The sequence below is a fragment of the Lagopus leucura genome, unplaced genomic scaffold (genome assembly GCF_019238085.1).
Source record: "Lagopus leucura isolate 7727_CA_CO unplaced genomic scaffold, USGS_WTPT01 Super-Scaffold_1, whole genome shotgun sequence".
Classification (NCBI taxonomy): Eukaryota; Metazoa; Chordata; class Aves; order Galliformes; family Phasianidae; genus Lagopus; species Lagopus leucura.
This window is the reverse complement of record NW_024962250.1, coordinates 6681289-6694353: the sequence shown is the minus strand read 5'-3', so window position 1 is coordinate 6694353 and position 13065 is coordinate 6681289. Positions and strand designations below refer to the sequence as shown.

The following is a 13065-nucleotide window of genomic DNA, read 5'->3' as shown; positions in this document are numbered from 1 at the left end:
AGGACATCATCAAAGGACACAGGCCAAAAGGGCAAGTAGATTTAACACATAGCGCCCAGGGAAGAATGAGAGCTCTGACCACACCTCTAACTTGAGGCTGATGGCAGGCACAGAGATGTGAGACCCTGACCACCCCGTGCTGCTCTGTTCCTGGCTCTTGCATTCTTCCACATCGTACAGCTGTCATACTCTGCTTCCTGGGCAGCAGCCACTCTTACCAGGGGACTGGCAAAATCCAAAGCCTCACAGACACCCTGACTTGGGCTGCAGAGAAAAGAGGTTCAGAAAAGAGGGTTATGAGGAGAAACATTAGACCTGTGCAGGCACAGGAGACAGGTGTTGACAGTACAACTAAATATCTATGCACATACAGTGCAGATCAACAGAGTACTCTTTGTATGGGTACAGTTTATACCACACAGTAACCGTGGGGACAGCACAGCTTTTCAGTGTAGCTGCAGCTATGCTAGAGCTTTAGCCTGAACAGATACCTTGTTAGGCAATACACTTTAATAAACTAATCTACATGAGCCATATAGTAAGATGCAATCTTAAAAGCACAATTAATTCACAACACTGCAATTACATTCACTGAAATTACAGCTGAACACAAAGACTACATACAAAGGGCCTTCAAACAGTAGTAGTAGCAGCTTGTAAAAAAACTGCAAACTGCACTTGCGATTTGCAGAGCAGATGAGGTGCAGCGACAAGATGAAGGCACAAGCAGAATGAAAACAAAAGCAGTACGAGGGCTTCATGCACGCTGCATTTCCCCATCTACCCTTCATCTTCGGCTCTACAATCTGACCTTGAAGTTTCAGAAGTTTATAATCTCGCCTTTTTTAACTTTAATCACACTACTGAGACTGAATAGTAACAAATCAATTGAAGACAGCTTTTTGCCTTACTCACCCCAGGAGGGTATTGCCACTGAAAGATCTCACCTGATACATTTTTTTAAGTCATTGTATTCACATCTGACATTAGCATACTGGATTAGAAACTGCTGTAAAGCATCTACTGCTCTACTAAAAGCACTGTATGTCCTCTGTTTTGCTGCCAGGAAGCCACCTGTATCACTGACTTCTATAATGCTGCCAATTACTTTAAACGGCTCTTTGGTTTTTTGTAAGGTCCAGGAATATAACAAGAAACAGACATCCTAACTTGACCACCTTAATAAATAACACTCTCCCTTTTTTGCTTAGATTATCATTCTTTACTCCACTTTCTATTTATGAATTTCAAGAAAGCTGCAGAAATTGAGGCTTACACTATGCACTGCCACAAAGCCTACAGACCTCTGCAGCTTGTCTAAAGAATTGAGCTTGTCTAAAGCAGAGGGCCTTGAAGGCAAAGTAAAACAAATACTCTTTGGAATAATTGACTGATGGATTGATAGATTAATTTATAAGACAATGTACATCAATCTATGTTTTGTAATGAAGCAAATCTCCCTTCTGGAAGGAGTCTCCTTTCTGTACCTATTTGCAGATGTAAATAAAAATGCATGCATTTCCAATGATCGGAGAGGAAAAAAAATTGCTCTTCTGCTCTAAGTTTCCTCTTATTAAACAGGTTAGCTCGTGCTGCACTCATCCCCTCCCCCAAAGCTAATTCCTGCCAACAACAGACACGTCCTTCCATTAGATCTTCTCCGTTAAAATGGAAGAAGCAAAAATAATGCACTTATCTTTTTCGACTTGTCAGTCTTATCCTCAAATGGATCTTATCATCTAATGCTCAGCACAAATAAAATTTCTTTCAACTCCATTTATCTACCCCAGATGCAATAAGATCATACATGAAATTCTTCTTCATTCTTTTCTGATACAACAAACCTCTTTCTGCCTTTTTCTGCATCTGCTGCCAGTGCTGAAAATCCTTCCCTTGCTTTCTGAGCCATGGTGAATTAACTGAGAGCTAATCCTTTATTTTCAGCAACCATTGAAACCTTAACTGAGGAGACTTGATCTATTTCCTAAAGCGAGACAGCATCTGAAGTGTCTGCAGATTAACCAAGAAACTTTGCACAAATATAAAGCATTGTTGGTTCTTCCTGACCATACTTGGTCACATAACTTAGTGCTGATCAGGAGAGGTTTAGTTACAGCACTCCTCTCCTCAGGCTTCTCTTTAGCCCTTCCTGTCTTTAGGCAAGCTCTTGGCATTATATCACCTAGTACTTTATCTCACAAGTCTGCAGTCCGACTACTAAGTAGTTTTTAAATAACTGAACATTAACAAGAGCTAGGTTACATAAAGATGCTGATCATTCCAGGTAACAAAGCTCTCACCATGAAGATAACACTCTTGCAGTGAAGCAGCTCATTAATTTGCTACCAGTCTCCCAGAGGCTGCAAAACCAGGATAATACCTGCAAAAAGTCCTTTTGGTGACTGGTTCAAGCCTGGATCCGAAAACTAGGGCTGAGTAAGCAAGAAACTGCCAAACAAAACAACTGTGCTTTCAATCAGGCGTGTGTGTGACTGGAACAGACGAAAGGACAAAAAATGAATGGCAAAGGGGGTGTTAGCAAGACAGAAGATAGATATGTATATATTCAGTGCAGACACAAAAGTGAACTGAACTGTGCAAGAGGACTGTGCCCCCAGCTATTGCTGTCTCCTGCAAAAATCACTGGCAGCTGTCAGTGCTAGAAGGATCTAATAAAAATATGGTCACTTCTATGGGAAAAGGAATGACAAGCCTCTTTATTTTTGCCTTTATCTCAGACTGCAGTCCAAAAGCACTGCCTTTGAATTCCCCACTAAATGTCACACTGAGACTGTAGCAGTAAAATCCACAATATGTTAAAGATCTAATGACAAGAGCAAAGGATGTGCGCACAGCTGCCATTCCACCCTACTCTTTGTCTGCTGAGCCTCAACAGAGTGGCATACAAGATCAAGTGTCAACAATATGTTGATGACAGAGCTATGTGCACCCTCATCTGGGTGATAAGAGGCTGTCATCCAGCTGCCTACACGTCTGGAAGGAATAACTACTGGAGAAAAGAGCTAGCTTAAATTTAATTCAAGAAAAATGGTATGAAGAGGTACTGACAAATCTTCATGAAATTACACAGGTCTTCCCAGACTGTGGTGACTTGAACACAAACCTAGTATTTACCAAAGCTCCTCTTCCTCAGGGTGACTTTGGTAAGATGACCGAATCTAAATCATCCCAGAAGTGGAACCATCTTTGCCATAATTATTCCTACCTAGTTTATAACTATGTCCCCAACTGCACTGAAGCAAACAGTAGCTACTGCAGGGCAAACGGGCTCACGATTTTACCCAAACTGCTGGAGCTCAACTCTCCTAATTCTGGCCCCCACGTTAAACAAAAAGTCTTGGCTCTTACTACTGTATCCCACGAAGTAAGCCCATACAGAACTGATGCCGCTTTCCTTCACACTAATTTGTTACAACCAATACTGCTCACATGTTTAACCATTGCATGAGATATTAACACAGTATTTTCTGAAGGTCAAGTTTTTACAGTTTAAGTTGTGCCTCAGCAGCCTTTGTGCAGACATGGCTGAAACCAGTCAAGATAACAATTTCACTACCTCTTTCCAACACACTTATTTATCCATTTGTACTCAAACATGCAAATCTATTAAGTTTTTCATGCCATCTGCAACGCCAGTGTAGCATAGTATTTTCTAATAGTGAACCCAGTTCTTATCTGCAGCACCCTACATAAACAGTGCTTCCCAACATGAGTTTCGGATGCCCTGTTTTATAAAATTAACTAGAATCTACTGGTTGACAGAGCATAACCAACCATTTGGTCGTAACAAGTCTATAATATGCTCCTCTCTGGATCAAAAGGAGAGATTTCCCGTATCAATAAGAACAGGGTTCTGCCCCCACATCCTCCTTCTAGTACCAAGAAATACATTCAGTCAGTGACTTGGCTTGGACTTTTGACTGTGAAAGAAGCATCTACCTGCTTCAATTTCTGCCAGCAGCAGAAAATTTCTTAGGGTGGGAATTGGAAATACTACACTCTGCTCTATTCAGAATAGTCAAGAGCTCCCTCTGTCCACTTGCAGATATCAAAATCTCTCTCAAATGAAGACACGAGAGACCATACCTACGAGCATGTTCATTCAGTACCATAACATGAAGTTGGTACTTTTTTTTTTTTTTTTTCAAATTGTTCTTGTTTTCAGACACATGTCAGTTTACCTGAATTCTTCTGATGGAGCTGACTTGTTATGGCAAACCATCTCCACACATTCCCATCAGTTTTCTTTTTACGTTATAGTTTTGTCAGAACACTCAATAACTTGTTTCTCAGCGAAGCAAATGTTCACAGCCATTTGCTATCAGGCTTGAAGAGCCTTCACTTCCAGCTGCAGGAGCACTCACAGTGCATCCAAGTAAGTCAATGGGGTGTGGCAATGCCATTCCCTTTGCTGCCCATACTAAATACATTCTGTTGACATTTGCGCACAGCTCAGAGTATGCAATACAATTTGACATCTTCTCACATGTTCTGTGCATTCTCCTAGTCAAGATTTAATACTCTGAGAGAAAGCTTGTCTCTGTGCTGAAACTAGGTGTGCCTTTCTGCTTTAGGCTTTTCTTCCTGCAGTATTTGGAATTCTCTTGTTTACAACAAAGTGCACGCACAGCCCCTTCTGTCCAGACCACAGACCAACCACTTCAACAGGATCTTTGCCACTGCCAGTCACCTTGTCAGGAGTTAATTTTGGGTCTCTCAATTTTCCAAGAGCTAAGTCTGGGTTTTCCTTTTACATTCAAATCACGAGGCAGTACCTGAAACAGGAATTGGTTGTCATCTCACTCCTCACAAATTACACGATTAGTTTTTTAGCTTTGCGTCAATCAAGTTTTCAATCATCTTCGTTTCCTCAGTTTAAAAATTCCTTTCTGAGCTTTATTTTAATTTGAATTATAGTAATTACATTTTTGTGATTTCAGTTAGTTAGGATAAAATAAAAACAAAAAATTAAGAAAAGCGAGGACATCAGAATTTCTGAATGCCAGAAAAAAAAGTATCTTTTGGCCTTCTTATCCATAGGTAACAGACCCAGAGCATTATGATCCTCGCTATTCTAAGTTTCCAACTTTCTAAGTTCACATTATTCTATATTCTTTAGCTTCCATGCATTCCTGGAGTAACAGAGAACACAGGACCAAGCAGCTTGAAAGCAGATTCTTCTTATTCAGATCACCTCCAACTACAGTTTCAAAATAGGCTGCAAACTTCTGTGTTCTTTCTCCAAACGTCCCATCTCTGAAATTCATCTGTATCAGGACAATTCCCAGCATCATTGCTTCCACACTACCCCAAGCTAGAGATCTGCTAAAAGCAGCTACAGGCAGATATCAGATATGTTTGTTAGTTGTCAAAAAAAGAGAAAAACAAAACAAGGTTTATGCATAACACTCTTGTTAGAAGTCAGTACTACTAGCAGGCTTTTTAAATCTCAATATGAAAAAGAAACCTGCTCTGAAGGAAAGGCAGGTTTCCATCTGAAATGCTAAGCAGATTAAATTTTAAAGGAATAAGCAGGAAGAGCATGGATCTCTAGCTCATGATGCTATCACAGCAGATGAGAATTCACCACTTTTACTCCCTTTCTAAGCACAATTCGTAAGTAAAATCATGATTCTGACCTATTTAGCTCTACCCAATCTCTCTTGAACAGAAGCAAGATACATACAGACTATCAAGATGCTCCATGATACTATCCAGGACATTTCCCTTCAGCTCTGCAAATTACACCACCAGCCAGGATATTTCTAAGTGCTATTACACATACCAGGGCTAATTAACTGCATCTTCAAAACTTCTATTGCAACAGGAAGACAAGGAAAACTATCTGAGGAATGGAAACTTGCATTACCCTTACTACTTAGGGATGCGGAGAAAGGAAACAGAAGTAATCACTGTATGTCACTTCTCAGCAGGTTGCCAAGCTTTCACAACAACTTAGGAGCCACACTGCCAAGCCTTGCTCTCTCAATGCATTGACAGGTAGTCAAATGGTGTCAGGAAGGAAGGAATAATCCTGAGACACCTTTTAAGAATTTGCATACTATCTGATACAGCATTTCTCTTGAATTTCTCTCTGGGGAGTTCTGCAAGGAATGCACAATTAAAACGTCCACAAAGAACTGCTTCAGAACATGGATATGACTTCTTTTTAATTAAGAAGTTGAACAGCAATTGCTTTGTATTACAAACTGTTGGCACAGAAGCAGAAGCAGAGAGGATGCTTTCCGATTCTCTCTAATGTGCACATTAGAGATAGAAGAATACAGTTCCACCAGTGCCTTTTTTCCTATACCTCTTTCTACTGCATGCTGGCCAAGCTGCAAACAGGTTTTTACTCAACTGAATATGAATGCAGCAGTCACTGTAAAGATGGTGAGCTATGAATAAAGTTTCCTACTTAAACTTCTATTTTTATTTTGCATGTCCTAAAAAGCATTACAAACTTATGGAGCTATTGCAAAACTCAAGACAGAAGAAGTGACAGTTCTTCTGGCGCCAGTAGTTGATTTACTAATTTCTACAACTAGATGAAGGAATAACATTTACAAGATTAACAGTCTTATGTTTTTCAAGCTTGGTCCTGCAGACTGCACAAAGACAACCAACGACACACCAGAATGCTGAAACTATAGCCAACGTCATCTGACAGGAAGGCTCTTCAACCAAATTAATTTAAATTGGTCTAGTTGTGACCCTGTCACATAGGCAGAAAGCTGAAAGACCAAAGCAGTCAGAAACGAGACATTTTAAATGTCTTTAATCATGGTGCAGGAAAGGGGAAAAGCAGCAAATTAGTTAACAAATCCTGCTAGACTGGATAGATTTGAGAATGTGGGGGGAAAGCTTTTGGAAGCTAAAAATATAAGTGCAAGAGAGATGAAAAAAGCAACCTTTAGAATACATGCACACCATCTGGAGAAAAATAATCCAGAACTACAGCAGATGAAAAAGACAGGGGTGCAGTGATGCAATGCAAGAGTGAGAAAAATTGTACAAAATTGTCAAGGTACTATAAAAAAAACGTAAGTAAATTAATATATAAGTAAAGTTCCATATTCCAAAGGGGAAAAAAAAAAAAAAAGCTGAAAAAACATCCTCTATGGAGTTTTGGCAAGACTGTGTATCACATTACATACATTCATCACATTACATATGTAGGAAAGAGAAGAATCTTATGAGGTTCAACAATGGCAAGTGTTTAGTCCTACACCTGGGAGAAATAACCATATCCACCAGAACAGGTATGGGGATGACTTGCTGGAAAGGAGCTCTACAGAGAAGGATCTGAATGTCCTGATGGGCAACATGGTGACCATGAGCCAGCAGTGTGTCCATGTGGCCTAGAAGGCCCATGGCATCTGAAGTGCATAAAAAAGATCGTGATCAGCAGATGAAGAGAGAAGATTCTCCCCCTCTACTCTGTTTTGTGAAGCCACGTCTGTGTTCAGTTCTGGAGAAGATTGAGGGGAGACCTTACCAATGTTTACAAATATCTACTAGGCAGGAATGGATGGGGCCAGGCCCTTTTCAATAGTGCCCAGTGACAGAACAAGGGGCAATCAGCACAAACTGGAACACAGGAAGTTCCATCTGAAAATGATGAAAAACTTTACTTTGAGGTTCACAGACCACTGGAACAAGCTGCTCAGAGAGACTGTGGAGTCTTCTCTTCTGGAGATATTCAAAACCAGACTGGATGCAGTCCTATGTAACCTATTCTAGCAAGCCTTCTTTAGCAGGGAGTTGGACTAGATGATCTCCAGAGGTCCACTACAATTATGCAATTCAATACCAGAATGAGGGAAAAAAATGGCTATTCTGGAGAGAATTTAGGATTTAAAAACCTAAAGCTAGGAGACTGAAATACAAGAAAAGATTAAGGGAATACAAAGCGTTACTTCGCTAAGTGATGACTAAGAGCAAGGATACAAGCATTTAAAGAATATTACAGACTCTGGGGAAAGAAAGTATGTGCAAAATGGACATGAAAAAAATAAATGAAAGATATTGGAATGGAAGATTCAGACCAAAGCTTACTGATTTTGTTAGTTACAGAATGTGTGTCCAAAAAGAATGGCTACAAGCTGCAGCAACTGGAGCTTAGAGAAAATGTAAAGAATGGATGAGAGGCATTAATCTTACCATAGCTTTTCATGCAAAGAGACATGATTTTAGTTAATAGGACTTCCTTTTCCTAACTTACTATGATACAGTACAAAGACTACGGGAGGTGACACTCCCTTATCTGGTACTGAAAACTTAGGATCTGAAAACGACTGAATGAAAATGAATGAATCAGTACCAGGGCAAACTAGAAGGCTCTAGCAGGATACTGAATCCACGTAATTAGTAATCCTGTCATATCCACACAGCTTTTACCAACCATACCTGCTAGCCAAATTGGGCTGTTTTCACAAATGATCTTTAATCTGTCTCTTACCATAAGAGGCATTTACCAGAATGGTAGCTCAGAATCAGGGCTGAAGACGTGCTGACTTGGTTCACTAAAGAATATCTTCATTACCAGTCTTACTTTGCCTCATGATGTGGAGCAGGTGATGAAGATAAAGATGAATTTTAACACTGACTGATAAATCAGCTCATGTAAAAATGTAGCTGATATGACCCTCCCTGAATAATGAGCAGCCCAGACAGTAACTACAGAGCATGAAGTTGAATCTAGCAATCTGGGCCAGAGGTAAATTCTCTCCCCAGCACCAGGCCACTAGTCAAATGGTCCAGTCTAATTCCTGTACATTATGATGGCTCTGCCAAAAGAAAAATAATCAGAAGGACCTTTAAAAAGAGAGGGAAAAGCTGTTTGTGGAAGCAATTCCACTATAATCATGTTACTCCCCAAAAATGGAAAGGCTTGAATAGTTGTTCTTTATCTCCTGCAAGATGCCTGAATACATGGCAAAAAAAAAAAAAAAACACCGAATCCAAATTTCAGCTTCAGAAACTACCTAGTTCTGCTTCTTCAATTGCACATGGCTTTTACCATCCTAAACTATTACTGAGCAGCTGTCTTTCTCTGCTGATGAACAAGGCAGGCTGTACACGGTCTCTTAACTCTGTGTCTGTTTGAATAAAGGCAGTTTTATGCACATTCTGAATAGTCAGGGTGGGTCACAGCTCAGCAACAAAGCAGAAGTACAGAAAAGAAATTCCATTTCCAAAGCTGGCCTACATATACATAGAAAGCTCATTAATAATTAGCCATGAACACCCTATTTGGCAAAAACAAGGTCAGCCTCATGGTAAGCAAATCTAATATGAAACCACTGGCAGTCACTCCTAGAAGTTAAGTCCCTTTTAAGAATGTTAGGAAATAATCTTGAAACCTCAGCCAAAAAAACTCCCTCACAGTAAAGCCAACTGCAGTGCCACAAGATAGATCAAGATAGATGCATAGTAACCCCCCAAAATAGAAAACACCTACTAAGTACTCTGAGTGATATCTAGACTTACAAATATATGACACTGAATATTTGTTTGTCATCATATTTGAAACCATAGTAAGGTTTTAAAATTCTGTTAGATTTATATTCTCCTGTCATGTTTGCATACCTCTGTGATAAATCCCTACACATGTTTATTATTCAGTGAGCCTGGAGCATGTTACCATTTTGCTGTCATAAACCAACAACTAACTAGCAGGCTAGAGCCAAAGCAGCATGGTATCACTGACAAAAATTCACAGAAACAGAATACACACATACTCACCCTCATAGAGGTTTCTCCACCATGGGGCTGTTGCAACCTGAAGACTTGAGCAACCATGTGTTCTGTGGAAGGGTGCAATAGGATACGTCGGGAAGCCAGTCCCACCATTACATATCTGCCCATTGGAGACAGACTCACAGAAATGGCATTAGGCCCTATAAAACAGAACAGTAGTTACTTCACTCAAAGGTTGACATCCCTCCCGACATATCTTTCCCACAGTTTCTTCTTCTAGCATTCTAGCATTCCAATAATGTAAAGCATACAAAGCTCATTCTTGTAAGAGGCAGAGAAGAACAAGGAGACCTGCATGAGTATAGATTTTGTAAAGACACTGCTGCAAGTATCCTCTCTCTAAGACAACGAAGTTCTTCAAATAAAAAATTGTCTTGCAGCAACTACCCACTACCAGCACCTTAAATATCCAGACATATCACAAACTTCCCCCAGCAATGCTATGTCTGTGGCTAGTGGGGCAGCCAATATTGTATTTCCTGTTACTACAGTAGACAGGCATTGACATTCAGACCATTGTGTTTCTCACTGAAGGCTGAGTTCTGAGGTAACTTCTTACATCCCCACCCACCCTGACTTCTTGCTGCATCTTACCAAATCGTTTTGTGTAAAGCATCTCGCCCAAGTTATGGGGTGCCAGAGAATACACAGCCAATATTCCTTCATCGGGAAAGCCTCGCTGGCTGCTGGGAATGAAGGCTGCCAGTAGCTGCCCATCTGCAGATATATCACAGCTAGCATCGTTGTAAATCTTGCAGTTTTGAACAAGCACGTTCACGGACGCTGAAGAAAGAAAGGAACAGTGATCAAAACATTCAAGCTCAGCAGAATAAAGTAAGATTCAAACCTGATGTAGGACACTAACTGCATGAGGCATTCAAGACGTATAGCTTCCTCCAAAAGTTTATGAAATATTGCTACTCTGATTAATGTAACGTTTGCTCCAAAACAGAGATAAGGCACCACAATGAGCCCAGAGAATGAAATCTACTCACCTGGAGCCTTCAGTCAAGAAACAGCAATGACTGCATTTTATCAAATCCCTCCTTTCTTGAGTACAACACTACCCTTTGCAAAGGATAGCACAGTTTAAACAAGTCCCAAACTGTGACTCTTTGACATACTCCAGCAGTGGTAACATTAGAAACAGCACACCTTAATTCATTTCCCATTTTCATACGGAAACCCTAAGTTTCAACTTTCCTTATTGCCAGTAAACAGAAGGTAAATGAAAAATTCCTCCCCATACAGACATTCCTTTCTGATGGCTGTTTTTACACCAATCTTGGCTAAAGGAAACAAGATAGGAAAGAGACTTCTCTAGCCAGTCCACCATTTAATTACTCCAGTATGAGATACTTGTGCAATCAGTGAAGCAGCTGTTAAACAGACAAGGTAATGAACAGCACCTCAGAAAACTGAAGTTTTACTTTAATCTCTGCCAGTGAGCTGCTGAGTGACCTCATACAGACCCTTCCCTTCCATGCCTTGCATTCGCAGCTTATATGGTTTTTGGGCGACTGAATCTTACCACACACCTCTACCATTCCTAGGGTAACAAAGTTCCATGGCTTTTGCCATCATCTCTTCACCAACAGATTACGATATTCACTCCCTCAGCTTAACCAAAAAGCACTTCAGTTTTTTGACTGGAACCAATATAATTATTGCAGGAGATAAGGAGCTGAAACTGACACTTGCGGCAGCAGGAAACAAAGTCATGATGGGGAGTGAGCCAGGAGTGACCCCCCCTTTCCAGCACTGCTGATTGAAAGTGTTTGCTGAACTTAATCTTTATTTTTTTCTGGTCTTGAAGACATTCCTTTTTGGAACTGCTTTCCTGCATGGTTGAGTATCATATTCTACTGCTCCATTTAAGAAATTTCAATGAAAAAACATACGAGGATAAGAAACGGGCTATTTAATTACATTCTGTACTAAGCCACCTACACCTGTACTCTAAATTTCCTCAGCCTTTTTTTTTTTTTTTTCCAGTTTCAAAGCTGCTAAAAACAGTAATTTTCAGCCTAATATAAACAGAAAGGTGCTGAACAGAAAAGGTAAATAATGTAGTCACTGCCAGTGCTGAAATAACCAAAAATACACATGGCCCTTCAAAAAACAGACAGCCCAAAATTCCTGAGTGATCAGTCTAAAGCTAGTTGAAGAGAAAGAGCACAGAATAAAGATAAAGAACTACACTACCTCATTTCAAAAATGCAGAATTAGAATGTGCCTTCCAATTCTCCCCCTTCAGGCTTTACTGAAATACTCTGTTATCACAAGAGAAGATGGGCATCAACACAAGAACTACAGTAATATATGCAATGAACCAGCTGCAGGATACATGACAGTTCACTGCGCCGGTGTAGTTTTCATCAAATTGGGAGGATTCCTGCAGAGTTCTTCAGCAACTCATTTCAAAACCTATCCTATTTATTATCTTTTTCAATCAGCTAGACACAAGGAGTGCAGCTGGTTGATGAATTCTTTGACAAAGTTGGTTAACTTCATTAACAGAGCACGATTAGCTCACAAATGGAAAACTGAATTATACAGAAGCATAAAAGAAGTGAAATGTGAGAATTCTGGAGTGTGATAATGTTTTCAAATTCTGCTCTACCTAGCAGCTCATCAGTTGGAAACAGGATCAACTCTGGTGATCATAGCAATGACTAGCACCCACTTGGCATGACAGTGGAAGAGATGGCAATGCTGAGGTGCACTGGGGAGCACGCTCACCATGGAAATGTCAGAGCTACCATAGTCAGCTTCTGCTGAGAGCAAGTGCAGAACACTGAGCACAGTTTTAGTCAGCCATGCTCAAGAAAGATTAAGCCCTAAATGGTACCAAGTCCAGCAAATAGTTAAAAGATAACTGGGGAAAATGTGGCATTTATTTTATGGCTTTAAAAAAAAAAAAAAAAAAAAAAAAGAGAGAGAGGAAATAGGATTGTATTTACAAAAAAGTTCCAAAAACATAAGTGCCAGAGAACATTAGTTATAATTCTCTTCAAAACAAACACTGACAGGTGAGAGTAAGTGGGTAAAAGCAACCATTAAGTTTAGAAATCAGATTTATTTCTTTTAAAATCTGAATTGGAAGATTCTATAAAGTTTTTCAACAAAAGTAAAAGGGATAAAGAATTTAACTAACTTTAAGATAGAATAAGAGGAAATACAGGATGTGCTTGCAGGGAACTAGACAGTGGTTAAGAGAGTCTTTTCTCACTTGTCTCTCTGGAGTTCTACTCTAATCTGCTGCAACCTGAAAATATTAAT

At 39.9% G+C, this 13065-nt stretch overlaps 1 protein-coding gene across 7 annotated transcripts in view; it reads right to left on the bottom strand.

Moving 5' to 3' along the window:
• Positions 1 to 13065, bottom strand: part of AMBRA1 (autophagy and beclin 1 regulator 1) — a 124888-nt gene that overhangs the window by 30839 nt on the left and 80984 nt on the right. For all 7 annotated transcript variants that reach the window (XM_042864516.1, XM_042864542.1, XM_042864550.1 and 4 more), the window contains 2 exons: positions 10378 to 10566; positions 9769 to 9923 (listed from right to left, as the gene is read on the bottom strand). In XM_042864516.1, the coding sequence (XP_042720450.1) occupies positions 9769 to 9923; positions 10378 to 10566 (344 nt within the window). The remainder of the gene's footprint in view (positions 1 to 9768; positions 9924 to 10377; positions 10567 to 13065) is intronic.